This window comes from Vidua macroura, chromosome Z, assembly GCF_024509145.1.
Source record: "Vidua macroura isolate BioBank_ID:100142 chromosome Z, ASM2450914v1, whole genome shotgun sequence".
NCBI classification, from domain to species: Eukaryota; Metazoa; Chordata; class Aves; order Passeriformes; family Viduidae; genus Vidua; species Vidua macroura.
The window spans coordinates 11235945-11251596 of NC_071611.1; the positions used below are offsets into that span (position 1 = coordinate 11235945).

Here is a 15652-nt window from a genome sequence, read left to right on the forward strand (position 1 = left end):
CCGCTCGGGGGTGGCCGCGGAGGCGGAGGGGTGCGGCGGGCAAGCCACCAAGACCACAGGGAGCCGCCGTCCTCAGTGATGAGCGGCTGAGACGAGCCCGGGCGGCGACAGGTGGTGACGGCCGCGGGACCTCCGTGCAGCTGCACGGCCCATTCCGGGACACAGACGCGGACAGCGGGGCCGTGCCGCCGCGGAGCGCCCTCCTTTCCCTCTCTACGCACTCCCTCCGCCGCTGCCCGCGAGGGTGCGGCGATGGCGGAGCGGCTCCCGCCGGGCCCTCCCCCGGTGATTTTTTGCCAGGACTCCCCGAAGCGCGTCCTGGTCTCCGTTATCAAAACCACGCCGATTAAACCCTCCTCGGGGGGGAGTGGGGGCGAGGAGCCGATGCCCGTCCCGCCCGTCCCCACCAGCCCCGGCTTCAGCGACTTCATGGTCTACCCCTGGCGCTGGGGCGAGAACGCGCACAACGTGACCCTCAGCCCGGGCGGCAGCGACAGCACCGCCGGCCCGTCAGCCCTCCCGCCTCCCCGCGGGGGAGCGGGCAGGGTCCCCGGCGGGGACGAGGAGAAGGCGGGGAGCCCGGGGAGCGGCGGCCGGCACCGGCACCTGAAGGTGAGTGCGCGGCGGGCGGGCGGGGGCGGGCCGCGCGCTTACAGGGTGACTCCGCGGCGCGCGCCCCTCCCGCGCTTCCGCCCGGGCATTTAAAGTGAAGTCACTTCCGGCAACGGCGCGCGCGCCGCGGGGAGAGGGGGGGGGCGGGCGGGCGGAGTGGCTCCCTGTTCTCCCTCCTTTAAAGAGTAAAATAATAAACATAAGAAAACCACCCTCGCCATCGATAAAAAAAACTCTTGTCCCCTCTCTCCTCGCATCTGGAGCGCTTTGTCCCGTTCTGGGTTCCATAGTACAAGAGAGACATGGAGCACCTGGAGTGGGTCCCGTGTAGGACAACAAGATTATTCAGGGACCGGAGTATTTCTTTTATGAGGAAAGGCTGAGGGAGCTGGACCTGTTCAGCTTCAAGAAGAGATGACTTTATTAATGGATATGAGTATCTTACAAGGGTGCCAAAAGGATGGAGCCAGGATCTGCTTGTGACGAGCTGTAGGAAAAAAAGGCAGGAGGCAAAAACTGATACGGAGGAAGTTCCACCTCAGTATGAGGAGGAATTTCTTTATATGTTGGTGACCAAGCACTGGCACAGGTTGCCCAGAGAGGTCTTGGAGTCTCTGTCACTGCAGATACTCAAGAACTGTCTGGACACAATCCTGTGCCATGTGCTCTAGAATGATTGCTTAGCAGAGAGGTTGGAGCAGATGACCCACTGTGGTCCCTTTTAACCTGACCCATTCTGTGATCGTGTTGTCAGTTTCTCCCCACACTCCTGAGCACATGGTGGTGCCTGTCACCTCCCCTCCTGCACCGGGCAGTTAGGAATGGGCTGGGCACACTCTGGTGTGGCTCTGTGCTGTCACAGCACCATCCTTGGTCATGCTGTTGCTCCAGGGGATGCTGTGCCAGTTGGCCAAACTGCCGGGGGTGGGGGAGGAAGTGCCTGAGTTTAGTTGCCATGTTATTTACACCCAGGATGGAGTAAGACGTGGCCGTCCAAGAGCAGACACTGTCCGAGACCTGATCAGTGAAGGAGAGCACTCTTCCAGCAGGATACGTTGCAATATTTGCAACAGGGTCTTTCCACGAGAGAAGTCACTGCAAGCCCATAAACGAACTCACACTGGTGAGTAAAACGAGGTGTGAATAGCTGGGGACAGCCAATTAGGAAGCACGAACAAAGGAATTAAATCCCCCCCAAGCAAACATAAAGGAAGTTATGAAAGAACTTGACCTGTTATGATTTTATTGTAACTGCTAAATTAACCATACTTTTTAGTGCTTTTTAGTCAATCAAAGTCTTTGTAATCATATTTGTCATGGAGAAGTGTAGCAGCAATTTGGGCTATATTAGTATAGTGAAATTGTGTAAGCATTTTATCTGTCAATGTGACAGACTCACTTTGTAAGAGAAAGAACTAGTCTTGGGCTCGGTGCTCTGTACTTGAGCTTTGTAGCACTTTCTATCCTGATTGCCTCTGCTCTGTGATTTGTTTCCTCCTTGCTGATGTATTTTTCACATCACAATTGAAGTTTTGCTGTTAGAGGTTACAGTAACTTAAAAAGCGGCTGGCAACTTCAGGATTGTCACATCCTAGGAAGTGTGCTTAAATATTGAGAGAAGAATCCACATGCTTAAAATCATCACCCAACTGTTTTTTCCCACCACCTAAAATTAATTTTCTAGGGTGAATTTACTGAATTGTATTTAGGAGGTGATTTGTAGTTAAGCTAAAATGTATGACGAACTCACTCAATACTCAGCTGAGCTTAAACTGAAGATGCTGTTTGAGTTTTTAAAACTAAACAAATATATTCTATTTCTTCAACAAAACACTGTGTTTGCCATAAAATATGAAGAAATGTAGCTCATAATACAGACACAACCACCAGCACTTCCCCCAAACCAACCAAACAAAATCCCACAAAAGCCTTGGCTCTCACCATCTCCTGACTCAGGTCACTATGACTAATCTAGATAATGATACTAAACAGCAGCATTCCTCATTTTTGGTCATGATATGTTATTTCACTCGGTCCTACAACGTGTTGAACTTGTAAGAACTACTTAACTGAGCAGAGCTTACCCTGTCATTCCTCTGAATTAGTGAGCCAGACTCACCCTCATTTTGTTGCCTTCCTGAGGGTGGTGGTATGGCATACCTTTGTGTAGCGTGTGCAGTTCAGATCCACCTGGGGAAGGAGACACCTCTGGTTGCTGTTTGCATGGAGAACTCTTCATTGATGACTGATTTAAGAAAACTTAAATCTGGAATAAGTTTCTCATGTAGACTCCATAATTTTAACTTTTCTTAAACATGAGATATTTCTCCTGATGAGATATTTCTATAACCTTGTAGTAATGTTGACCTCAGGTATTTCACCCTAGTTCAGGCTATGGTAAGGATAAAAGTTTTCTGGTTACAACCTGAATTACATTACTTGTCCAATTACTTCTCCATATTTCCTGCTCTACATCTGCACAGTTTCACACAACTTACGTAGTGCTATCTAAGAGTCTTAAACGAGAAAATATGACAAAAGTGCAATTTTTTTTTTCTCTTTGGAAATAAGTTTGTTCAGTAGCATAGAGCATGCACTTCTAAGTACGCCTGGATTTTTTAAGTAGATACAAGTTTCTGAGTGGGTAAAAGGAGAGTTTGCTTTTGCCAGGTTCAAGCCAGGGACCGCCACTGGATACTATGACTATCTTTCATAAATCTCTTCTGTTACTACTTTTAGGTGAAAGACCTTATTTATGTGACTACCCAGATTGTGGGAAAGCCTTTGTACAGAGTGGGCAGCTCAAAACTCACCAGCGTCTCCATACAGGAGAGAAACCCTTTGTCTGCTCAGAGAATGGTAAGTCATAAGAGAACGATTTGCAGCTTTCTGGGGTCAGACTAATATTGGAACTGTATGTGTGTTTACATGGCAAAAGCTCTGGAGTTTAAATTTGGTGGAACTTTTATGGAAGGGAAGAGCCATGCAGAATCTGCTTAATTGTGCAAGTATGTATCTAAGGATTACATACATTCTCAGTCAGTGGATACTAATGTATAAAATAATGGGGCATGTTACCAACTGAGAGCATTTGGTTTTCAACGAAACCTAGGTTTTTTTGTGAATGGGAAAGGGCGGATTCAGTGGCATTTCCATCCTACAGATGTTACGCTTTCTCTGGTTGGCTGCTTTCTGTAACATGTTCTTCATTGTCACTCTGTGGTTTTTTTTAAGGCTGTTTAAGCAGATTCACACATGCAAACCGTCATTGTCCCAAACATCCCTACGCCCGACTGAAGAGGGAAGAGCTCACAGATAGGCTGAGTAAGAAGGAGACCGCCGACAATAAAGCTGTGGCTGAGTGGCTAGCGAAGTAAGTTCCCTCATGGTGTCATCTTTCTCAAAATATTTAAGAGTGGTCTGACACAGCATTTATTTTTTGGGATAGTTAAACCCCAAGAAAGCAAAACTAGATGTTCTTTCAGTACACATCAGTACAGCTTTGCCTCTCCTTGAAGAATTATGAACTTCTGGTCAAGACAAAGTTCCTTATGAAATTTTTTTCTTACAGTTTTGTTTTGTTTTGTGTTTGCTCTCTGATTAAATATTTTTTTTTATCTTGATAAACACCTGTTAATACTTTATTAGCTGGTGCTACAGTTTTGCTGAATGTGCATTTGTATGAGGTGTACTGTATGCCTAGGAAGAAATGCCTGCTGAGAACACCATGGAGACAAGAAATCTGTCACAGATATTCACTTGGGCACTTTACATTTAAAATACTGAATAAAGGTTTCTGACAGCTTAAATACTACCATATAAGGGCTGAAAGGTAAAGCCAAGTGCAATGCCCAGTTGGATGCAAGCTAGTACTCGGGAGGTTTTTGCCCATTTTGAATTGTTGGTGTGCGAGTCAATTGTGTGTATTTTACAAGTATTCCTCATGTTTGATGTTACAGGTACTGGGAGACTAGAGAGCAGCGTGCTCCTGCTTTGAAGACCAAAGCAATCCAGAAAACAGATCAGGAACAGCAGGACCCAATGGAGTATCTTCAGTCTGATGAAGAGGATGATGAAGAGAAAAACGGCGCTCATTCAGCTGCCCGTCACCATCGCCTCCAGGAGCAGCGTGAACGCATGCATGGCGCGTTGGCACTCATTGAGCTGGCAAACTTAGCTGTGGCACCCCTGCGACAGTAGATAGGAGCAGTCTCTGCCCATAAAAAAATGTACTTTCTGGTGTTACTTAACCAGTTAGATCCTAAGCATAAGCTAAGCACCTTATTTGCTTATAATAGGCTGCTATTCTGTAGAATTTATGAAGAATGTTGTTGCCCCATAACATGGGGTGAGAGAATTGCACTTTTGATAGGGTAGAAGACAGATGTAAAATTTCTAAGTATTTTGTAAATATGGGACTGCATAAGGCAGGGTTAACAAATTTGTGTCATGGGAGGCTAGATTTTGCAAGGTTAACTCATTTATCTGAAGCAGATTTCACAGGAAACTCTTTCTGAACAAAGTGTTCACAATTAGCAGGAGGGTACATGTGGCCAAAGAAGGCTGACAATAAAGTATTTATCTGATTATCTAGCAAAGTGATGAGTCTGGGGATATTGTTAAACAGCAATGAAATAATGTTTTTCTAATGTCTGTATATCTTTACCTAGCATCTCCAAGGCGAAGGGCAGAGGTTATTTATCTCAGCTAGTACAGGGAAAGAAAATGCTTCATGCAGGGAATATCTTCACTGTGACTGCCCAAGGTATGAGGCTTGACTTTGCTGCTTCACATTTTTTTTGATTTGATATCAGCAGAATCTCTTGGTAGCACTTGTTATTCCTAACATGTGTAGTTGGGAAGTTTTGCACATTGTTTTATCTGAAAATGATTAGTCTTGCAAAGTCTAGAAAAAGGTAAAGAACTGGTAATATTTTTTCAGGTGTTTTTAGGCCCTGTAGTGATTTGGCACTTGATTTTGTTAGTAAAGGGGTTATATACAGGGTGGTATGAATTTGTAGTAAACTATTCTAGGTCTTCTATTAGCAAACACTAAGTTTTAAAGTATTGCTTTTATAATGATTAGCAAATAGAAGCCTCCATACTTACTGTGCATAAAGCCACCTTACTGCTTTACTCCAGCATAACATGCCGATTTTTTATTCACTAACCATAGCACAGCTATAAAGTAAACACTGCTGAAAAGTATTCACTATTCAATTAGAAAATAGGCTTCCAAAGTTAGTTACAAGTTTGTTGATAGTGTGATTTCCTATATGTCCCAAATAAATGAAGTTGCAGAATGCTGCCTAGTACTCAGATGCTATAAATGATGATACAAAATGTTTAACAGGGTATCTTGTCACTTTGTGAATGTTGTGTACTTTCAGTAGCATTGTCTCATGGTGATATTTTACCATATTTTGCTTTGAAGGCAGCCAGAGATTCCTAATATGCTAACAAAACTTTGTTTTCAGATTGGACTTTTGTGTGTGGTTTTGTTGTTGGTTGTTGTTGTTGTTAAGCTACTGCTCAAGGGGATATTAATAATGTGTATTTACTGACCTGCTTGCTTTAACTTCTTCCTCTCATTGGAAGTCAGGAAATTCAGATGAGAAGGGAAGCCTCTTTCCCTCTCACTTGAACTGAAAAGGAAGAAAACATTTTGTCAATCACTTGATATAGGCTGACCAGACACATACAGCTGTTCCAGAAAAGTAGAGTGGTTTTACATCAGAAACTGCAGCTGTTGAAGTATGTTCTCTGATAACCTATTGTGATTGAAAATCTCATTAACCCAGTTTGTTTAAATCCTGTGTTGATGCACTTAACTAAAAAGTAATTGAATAATTTAAAAAAAGAAAGTGTCTTTCATTGTTTGTAAATAATTTTGCACCAGTGCTACGGTTTAACTTCTGCTTCAGCTTCTGAAAAAAATAGGAAACACTAGTCATACAAGGCTTCTTTGCCTACATAAAACTGGTAATTCATTAATGTATGTAGGTTTTGGGTTTTTTAAAAATATTAAGTGCTTCTGACTGTTCTTCTGGCTTCATGTGAATAGTCTGATCCCAAAATGAGCCCTGAATACACATCTGTTGTAATTCTGAATCATAACTCAGAATTACTCCCGAGTAGTATTTCACAGGACAGAAGACTGGTATAATTACCAGCCACTTGCAGACTGGTATATTACTTCATCAGGATTGGTTGTGGGTGTTTTTTGTTTTTTTTTTTTCTTTTTCTTTTTTTTTTTTTTGTTTTTTTTTTGGTTTGTTTTTTTTTGTTTGTTTGTTGTTGTTGTGGTTTTTTTTTGTTTTTTTTTTTTTTTTTGTTTTTTTTTTTTTTTTTGTTGGGTTTGAGGTTTTTAAATTTCTTTTTTCAGTCAGCCAGAATATTTCCTCAGGTCTTTGAAGTATGACAAGTACACTGGATTGTACTTTGCCAGACAAAATTCAGACAGCTGAAGCAGTTTTGGATCATGACAAGTTTTGGGTAAAATACCAAGTTAAAAAAGCAAAGATGAGATGTGGAAGACTGCTTTTTGTTTTATTAAGTGATTACATACAAGAAATTGTTTGGTGCTTTGAAAGATTTAAGTTGTTGTTTGGCATGAGTTAAAAGCAGAAGAGTTGATGTGCTGTCATTCTAATAGATGCTTTGAATAAAAACTTGATTTAATTTTCAGGTTTAATGTGTGCTGTTTGGTAATTATTAAATACTCAGCGTCTTCCTCGTTTCTGCCAGCCTGACACGTTGCAGAGGAGGTTTAAGATGTTTATTTTGCCTGTCCCTTGAAATTTGACACAAATTAAACCACCCAAGGCAAATTGGTTTTTTACAGTTTCAGGAACTTGTGAGAGTCCGTCCCGCCGTGCGAAGCCCAGGCCGGGCTCTGGGGGTGCTAAGGGTGGCTGCAGCGGTGTCCTGCTGTCTGTGCCCGCGGGGCTCGCCCCTCTCTCTTCCGCGGGCGAGCCCCAGAGGCCCCGCTTTGCCACCGGCCTGGTTTAACAGCACGGCCGGGCGCTCCGGGGACCGGGCTGCAGCCCGGCAGCTGCTGAGGCGGCGCCCCGGCACGCCGGACGCCCCTCGCGGTGCCTGCCCCGCCGCCGAGCCGCGCAGGCCGCGCTGCGGAGGCGGCCCGGCCCTGGCGGAGGCAGCGCCTCCCGCAGGCGAGGTGCGGCGCGGCGCCGCTCCAGACCCGCCCGCGGGGCCGCCGCGCCCGGGACCCGGTGCCGCCGCCGCCGTCTGGGGACGGGCCGCGGAGAAGGAGGAGGAGCGGCGTCCCCACGGCCACCCTGGTGCAAGCCCGCGGTGCGGCCCTGCTCGCCGCCGCTCGTCGCCGCCATGAGCGCTGGGCAGGCCGCGGAGGAAGAGGCGGACGCCGCCGCCGCGTCCCCGGCACTTCCCAGGGTGCTGTCGGCGCTCTTCTACGGGACGTGCTCTTTCCTCACCGTCCTGGTCAACAAGGCGCTCCTCAGCGCCTACAGGTGAGCGCCGGGGCGGAGCGGGCGGCCCCCCACCCGCGGGTGCCGGTACAGCCGGTGCCGGGCCGTGCCGGGCTGTCCCTGCTCGGCGGAGAAGCCTTCCCGCTCCTGTTCCCTTTCCTGCTGGCGTGGTTCACGGGCGTCCGTGCAGCTCGGAGCCCGAGCAGCCAGCTGGTGGGCAATGTGCTGGAACCGGGGCCGGTTTCTCCAATTTGAGACCCCACTTGTGCTCAGTATGTACCAGTTCTGCAGCACCGCCCGATGGGCAGGCACAGTTTCGACAACACCCGTCTTTTCCTCCGGGTCTTTTTGCTATTCCCAGAGGATGGCACTGCCTCAGACACCCCTGAGGGAAACAGAATACCCTCTAACTGTTCCTGCCGAACAGTATATTCCTTCCAGCATCTTTTTTTTTTCTGAGACAGCCAGAAACGAAAAGTGAATCTCATAAAACGGCTTCATCATAAAAACACAGAGAGATTCCGCCCTGACTTGATGGCGCTAATTCCCATAGGGAATCCTGGTGATAGTTAGCATCTTCTACCATTGTGTAAAGCAACAGCATTAACTGCACAACTCTTACGCATGTTTTACTTAAAATCTTTGTTTTTGCTGTGGTTTAGCTCATCTTGAATCAAAATAAGAAAAAGAAAAACCAAAATGAAAAGAAAGCTATAAAGTCAAACTTGCTGTCATTTTCTAACATTCAGTGCTATTTGAACATATAGCAGTTGTATTTAATATGTCTCATAAATTGTACATGGTGCAAGTTGAGATTTTATTTTACAGTGGTTTTTATCCTACAGACTGCAGCTCCCTGAAAGTCCCTGGCATACATCTAGCACATCTGTGTGAGATAATTGAATACAGTATGTCCATCAGTAGGCTTAAGTTTTGTATTAATTCCTTACAGCATTGCTGCAAATATTTAGGCCTCTGCAAATCACAAATGTCTGGAGAAATCTGTGTGGTACAGATGGGCAAACTCTCCATCTTTAATGGGAAAGCTGTAAATACTAAACAAAAGGCAGTTTAAGTATCACATGATTATAAATGGAAGTCCCGTTATTTCTTATGTTTTTTCTGCCCCCAATACTTCTGTTTCTCTGATCTCTTTTGCTATCAATTGCTCCTAACTCAGTGTCAGGACTGTAATGCTCTTATGGCCTTTTTGCTGTGAGTCAGCGTGTTTGTTTCTTTTGTCAATGCTTTGTTCCCATCCCAATTATGTTACTATTAGATGTACATTTCTCACCACAGTAAGTAGGAGAACAGCAGCTTCTGCAAACATCATGAAGTTCAACAAGGCCAAGTACAAAGTCCTGCACCTGGATTGAGGCAATCCTAGGCACAAAGGTAGTCTGCACAGAGAATGGGTCGAGACTAGCCCTGGGGAGAAGGACGTGGGGGTGTTTGTGGTAAAAAGCTGACTAGCACCATATGCTTGCAGCTCAGAAACCCAACCACCTGGGCTGCATCAGAAGCGGTGTGGCCAGCAGGTCAAGGAAGGGGATTGTTTACCCCTGCTCTGGTGAGACCCCCACCTGTAATAATGCATCCAGGTCTTGGGCCCTCTAACTCAAAGAAGACATAGACCTGTTAGTCCAGAGGAAGACACTAATCACAGGGGCTCTGATCACAGGATGGCAGCACCTTTCCTGTGAAGACAGGCTGAGAGAGATAGTGTTGTTCAGTCTGGAGAAGATTCCAGAAAGACTGTATTCCAGGAAGACCAGAGTTTCAAGTACCTAAAGGGAAGAGATCAAGAAGGACTTTTCAGAAGACCGTGTAGTGACAGGACAAAGGGAAGTGGACTTAGGCTGAAAGACAAGAGGTCTAGATTGATATTAGGAAGAAATTCTTTACTGTGAGAGTGGTGAGGCACTGAAGTAAGTTGTCCAGACAGGTTGTGGACTCCCCATCCGTAGAGGTGCTCAAGACCAGTCTGGATGAGGCTTTGAGCAGCCTGGAGTAGTGGAGGATGTCCCTGCCCATGTCAGGAGGTTTGGAGCTAGATGATCTTTAAGGTCCCTTGCAATCCAAACCATTGTAGGATTCTATCCATGCTTTCAGCTAAAGCCAGCTGAAGGGTTATAGTAGGAATGTAGCTGGTTTAGTAGATAATAGATGTTTCTACAACATTTACCTAAGAACTTGATTTTGACAAAAACATATTGCTAGTATGTTTGGATTCTAGTGATAAACTTCCATGTTAGAGCAACTACAAGATGTTTTAGTTACTATCCCATCTCAGGATTCAAAATGTATATGTGAAGCTACTCAATAAGCAACGCATTGAGAGTCCTCTAAGTGTGTTGCCTTCACTTATGAATATTCCCCAAACAACTAGCAATTCAGAATTGATCAACTGTACATGGGCTGTATCGTTGGGCTGCAGAAATAAAATATTTCTACTACAATAAGTGTAGTGTTGAGCTCCTCTTAAACACAGGCCAGTCATCCTCATGTTTAATTGTTGACTTTGGTTTTAAACTTTGACTTTATTATTTTTACTAATTATTTTAATTCCTCAGTACTAAATATCTGTTCATGCTTTTCAGCTTCCCATCACCAATGTTTCTTGGAATTGGACAGGTATGTTCACAAGTAAAGCATACTTAAAGTATTCGTTATTTTAAAGTTAAACTAATGATAATAGAGGTAGATTTTAGGGGGCAAAATCACAGTTACAGTGAACTGCTTGTCTTCTGGATTAGATACACTGTAAGGAACTGTAATTTGTTTAATTGAAAACAGGCAACTTTGAGCTTGAGTCAAAATTATTGCCCAGAGAGAGTCATGTTAAAGACTGGAATGCTATTTATTTCTTCTTGTAAAGTTCAGTAATTAAGGAATCTGGCCTTCAAAACTGTCCAGCTTTGTTCTAGCAAATGCATACATTCTGTGAGGGTCCTTGAGCCTTTGTGGACTACACGCAGAGATATTGCCCCTGCTTGTAGCCAAACCATGTATTTCCTCATAAATTTCTCCCCCTTTCCCAGCAGTTTTCCATTAGGACCAGTGCAAAATTTTGATTCTTTCTTGCTTTATTTGCCCATGGATAAGTTGCAGTACGGCAGCAGAAATGTTTTTTTTATTATTTCTGTTGTTAGGAGGCATCATGGGTAAAACCAAAGTTCAAATGCTTGTGGACTGGGTCCATAAAGAAGAATATATCACTGCAGAGGGATCACTGATAAAGATTGAGCTTTGAAGTGTATGTTGTTTAGGCAAATACATTTTATAGGGAATTTGATTTTTGCCAAGGCTGCACTGCAGGGGGTAGTGAGGAAGTATTGAAAACAGGGTACCACAAGTCTGACATCTTTGCTCTTAGGTGCTAGAGAGAGTAAAATGTCTTGTAAAGACTTTGTGATGTGATAGAGTTTTACATACCCAGACTGGTCAAGGAACCACAGACCATGTTTCAGTGAAAGGCTAGAAAATAATTCATGTCTTGATGCAGCTTATTTCTTTGCAGTAAAAAGAAAAAGAGTTTTTGCAGAATCAAAGACTTACGGCATTTCCATTTTTTTGTTGACAGATCCTTCCAAGATTTTCCTGAACACTATATAAAGTACATATGATACAGTATAATGCTTTAGTCTGCAGAACATGACTCCACCTCATCCTCTAGATAGTTGATTGCTGTATTTTTGTATTAGGGAAATTTGACGCTTTGTTTTGACTCCTTGGGGCAGCATTAACACCTATGATGTATGATTGCTCAGATATTCTTCTTCATTCTGCCTGCATCTTTACTATTTCTTCCTCATTGTCAACAGACTGATCAATACCCAACCTCAATTTTGCATTACCAAAAAAAGTTCTGGGAGTGGTTCTGCAGACTAAACAATTCTCTGAGTAAAAATTTCATAGTTTATCTGGGATTGTGTCCTATTTTATTTGCTCAACTCCTTCTCAGTATGCATCGTTTCACAGTATGCCACTAATTTTCTTCGGGATAGTAAAGTATATGTGTGTATTTTACTTTTAAATAAATAGCTGGCAAAATTGATAAGAGCAAAATTATTTCAATTTGTTAATTTCATTCTGTGCTGTTCTTTTAGAGAAATACATAAAACCTTAGCATTTTTCAAATTCATATAAAGATTTTGTCTTTGACGTAGTTTTTTCATTCATTACAATTTTGCTCTTACGTGACTTCTCATTTTTTCTTTTTGTTTAGATGGTAGCCACTATACTTATCTTGTATGTGTCAAAACTAAATAAGATTGTTCACTTCCCTGATTTTGACAAAAGTATACCTGTGAAGGTAAGGATCACATATGTCCTGGTATTAATATGAAAGAGTTACTTTTTATAGTAGCGTTCTTTCTTATAGGGGCAAGAAAAACATTTGCATTTCTTTTTCAAATGGGATTCTTTGTATCACTGTTTCATTTAAAAATTGATTTGATAATTTTAATTTCTCGGCACTATTCTAGTTTGGGCTATAGATATAAACTCTGTTTGCAGAGAAATCTGGTGCCATTTAGTTATGCAGCACATGGGAAGGGTCCTTTACCTTTATACAGCAGGATGAAATCTTCCACATTCCTGAATGGTTTTTCTGGGTATGGCTCTCTGTGGGATCAGTGGGAGATAGGTGTTTGTGAAAGACTTTTGAACAGAGCATGAAGAGAGAAAGGCTGCTTGGAAATATGAATGGAGCATATGATAAAATAGTAGAAAAATAATGTGATAGATGAGAATCCGGAACAACAACTGACTCCCAGTATAAGATTTATGTTCCATAGGAGGGGCTAAACTAATACCCACTGAAAATGCTGTAGGTGGCGACTAGCTTCATCATACAGACCTTAAATGTATATGGTCTAAAGAGGCAGGACAGAACAAATGTGAGAGGACCTCCTCTTACCTCAGTTTGGGAACTAGGATGTGAAATGACTACAGCGATGATCCTCAAAGATTTTTGCATCTATGCAATGTTGCTGGAATGTTTCTTTGATGCATTAGCCTGTGTGTTTATGTCTTGTTGCAGGTTATCAGTTCGGTTTGCTCCAGGACACAGGGAGTGTTCCCAGCCCTGCTGCTAGGATCAGATAGTATAGCTTTTCAGGCCCACAGCTTTATTGCAGAATCTTGTCTTCCTGTCAGTGTGAGGTTTACAATGGATGTCTCACAGATATGTTCATTCTTAATGCATGTTGAAATCATTGGCATTTCTGCATGTTCTAGTCTTGGAGGAAAATCTATAGTATCATTCATAAAATGGACAATTCTTCTTTATTATTCATAAATAAGAAAGGTTTCCCAGTGGGTAGCTTTGAGTTCCATGTATAAACAACTTATTGAGACCTTGAGAAGTTTCTTCCCTCCACCCCCCACAAGTCCTGCTGTGCTCCCTCTCTGCTGTTGTCTTCACTTTAACTTATATACAAAGGCATTAAGAAAATACAGCATGTATTTTCTTTATCCTAATAATATCTGTTGTTTGGAAGACTTTACTGTACAGGCTAGAAGCAGTCAGCATTTTAGCTTCCAGGACTTCTGTATTGTTTGTAGTGTTGGATTTGACTAGTCATAGTGAATCAGCTGGATTGCTCATTGTTGATTTCTCTACTTTTTAAGGAACCCTTAGGCCAACTCCTTATCCTTTTGTCAACTTTTGCTTTGACACTAAGATTACTTTTCACTCCTCAACTGGTTTATGTCTTCAGTGCATTCAGCTAGGGTTTTAAAGCAGTGAAATGCTTATTTTAGTGACGAAGCTTTGAAGTTCCTGACCCCTTTTAAGTAAATAATTCACTGATCTCTGCTGTTGTGCTGGATGTTGTAATTTTGTCTTTACAATGGAATGAATTTCAGAGGAAAGATAATATAATCTCTGCTCTGCTTTCAGCCTATAAATTAAATGAAACAAGATGTTCTAAATAGAAGTCTGCAGATGAGACAGTACTTTACAAAATTTTTACAAACTTATGCTGACAGGCTGAATATTTATTGTTACTCATATTCTTGCTTTCTTTTTTTTCTCCTGTTTACTTTTACTGTGACTTTCACTCAAAAGTTAACTTCAGTTGACTATCAGCTAACTTTTACTTCACTTTTTTTCTGTCTTGCTGTAAAAGAAACACAGAATTTTTAACATAGATTAAATACACCTCTCTGCTCTGTATGCTTTTCCAGCAGACAAAGTTTAAAAATGTATACCCTTTGACACTTTGTCTTCCAAAGTGTCCCTGTGTAGAAGCAAGAGCAACTATTACACATTGGGTTAGAGGATCTGTTATGTCTTTCTGCCATTTCAGCCCCTCTTGACTGATAGTGAACGGGACCAAATGTACACACTGCCTTTGTCCCCACTGATTACTTCGGTTGGTTTAAATCTTCTGCAAATTCCAACCTTACCCATTCTATGATGCTGTAATTTTTTCTGTAACAGGAAAATTAATGTCTTTGAATTGCAGCTGATTATTGTAGGGATCCATGTATTCTTGTACATTTTATTAAGGCTCATAAGTTCCATTATTGTTTCTCTATATTGTGTTATGGACCGTAGATTTCTGTGCAAGTCAGTCTCTTTGCTAGAAGTAAAGTTTAATTTACTCATAATTACTTACCTTTCCTTTCTAGTATGTTACATAGCATAATTTTCTGGGTTAATCTAAAATGTTGCAACTTCCAGCTGTATTAATATATGTGGAATATGTAGAGGAGCACAGCATACTTGCAGTTTATTAACTTTTTTATTCCATCTCTTCACTTGCCTATTTAGATACTGTTATTATTATTAACTTTATATCTAAAATTAAATGTTAAAAAGGATATTAATATGAGGGTTATAGTAATTAGAATAAAAGTGATTAATATTTGCTCTAAATGGATTCTAAGTCTCATTAGTGGTAAATTGCAACTCTTCTAATGACATCGAGTGAAGCTGTGGTCATGACCAGTCACATAAATAGGAGCTGCAGATGAGCTTGCAGCATAGTTACTTTTTTTTTTCCTGTTTAAAAAAAACCCTCTTTCTTCATAAAAGTACGTATGATGTGACAGGTATCAAATTCTATCAAGTAAAGTTTCTCAACAGTACTTCTAAACAAAATAATCTGAGCTGTGCTTTTAAATTTATCACAGTTATTTCCACTGCCTCTGATTTATGTTGGAAACCACTTAAGTGGATTATCAAGTACCAGCAAACTCAGGTACAGTAAGTAGAAGTTATAAGTAGACTGTTTGGATTTTACCTTTTTCTCTTGTGGGGTAAAAAAGAAACACTAAAGAAGGGCATTCTCTGGAGTCTTAAATCCATGTGGTGTCTGTCTGCCTGTCTGTCTAAACCCCTGGTAGTGTTATGAAATTTTTACACAAACATTTGATCAGTTTACAAGTTGTCTGCTTTCTTTAAGGGGAGCTTAGCCAGTCCTGTACTGACATAAAATCACAATACTCCTATATGACCATGAAAGTGCTTACACTTTTGCTTCACACCCAAGCATCCAGCTTTTCCTGGGTGTCTTAACCAGAGAGTTGGAACACTGTAAGGTGTTTATGAAGGAAGAAGCATAAGGAAAATATTTGTACCA

At 42.2% G+C, this 15652-nt stretch overlaps 2 protein-coding genes and 1 long non-coding RNA gene across 6 annotated transcripts in view; 2 read left to right on the top strand and 1 right to left on the bottom strand.

Annotated features, from left to right (window-relative positions):
• On the top strand, positions 1-4845 carry ZNF367 (zinc finger protein 367). Its single transcript, XM_054004467.1, has 5 exons — positions 1-612; positions 1585-1735; positions 3352-3471; positions 3847-3985; positions 4572-4845. Exons 1-5 carry the CDS (start codon positions 253-255, stop codon positions 4810-4812), a joined length of 1011 nt encoding a protein of 336 aa, XP_053860442.1. The 5' UTR covers positions 1-252; the 3' UTR covers positions 4813-4845.
• Positions 4740-8147, bottom strand: LOC128822671 (uncharacterized). The gene is made up of 3 exons (XR_008441549.1): positions 8067-8147; positions 6178-6257; positions 4740-4825 (listed from the first exon to the last, which is right to left on the bottom strand). It is a non-coding gene; the product is annotated as an uncharacterized LOC128822671 (long non-coding RNA).
• SLC35D2 (solute carrier family 35 member D2) overlaps positions 7768-15652 on the top strand; it is a 23198-nt gene continuing 15313 nt past the window's right edge. The window contains exons 1-5 of one of the 4 annotated variants that reach the window (XM_054004464.1): positions 8021-8102; positions 9360-9455; positions 10661-10694; positions 12289-12375; positions 15204-15271. In XM_054004464.1, the coding sequence (XP_053860439.1) occupies positions 10674-10694; positions 12289-12375; positions 15204-15271 (176 nt within the window). In that variant the 5' untranslated portion in view covers positions 8021-8102; positions 9360-9455; positions 10661-10673. Of the gene's footprint in view, positions 8103-8141; positions 8333-9359; positions 9456-10660; positions 10695-12288; positions 12376-15203; positions 15272-15652 lie in introns of those variants that run through there. The other 3 variants (XM_054004465.1, XM_054004463.1, XM_054004466.1) reach the window with 3 other exon arrangements.

Bases quoted from the DNA above. Each gene is read 5' to 3' on its own strand.
- ZNF367 (XM_054004467.1), top strand. From the start codon at position 253: ATGGCGGAGCGGCTCCCGCCGGGCCCTCCCCCGGTGATTTTTTGCCAG. The intron at 3,472-3,846 runs GTAAGTCATAAG...GTTTTTTTTAAG, and splicing joins CTTTGTCTGCTCAGAGAATG to GCTGTTTAAGCAGATTCACA. The intron at 3,986-4,571 runs GTAAGTTCCCTC...TTGATGTTACAG, and splicing joins GTGGCTGAGTGGCTAGCGAA to GTACTGGGAGACTAGAGAGC.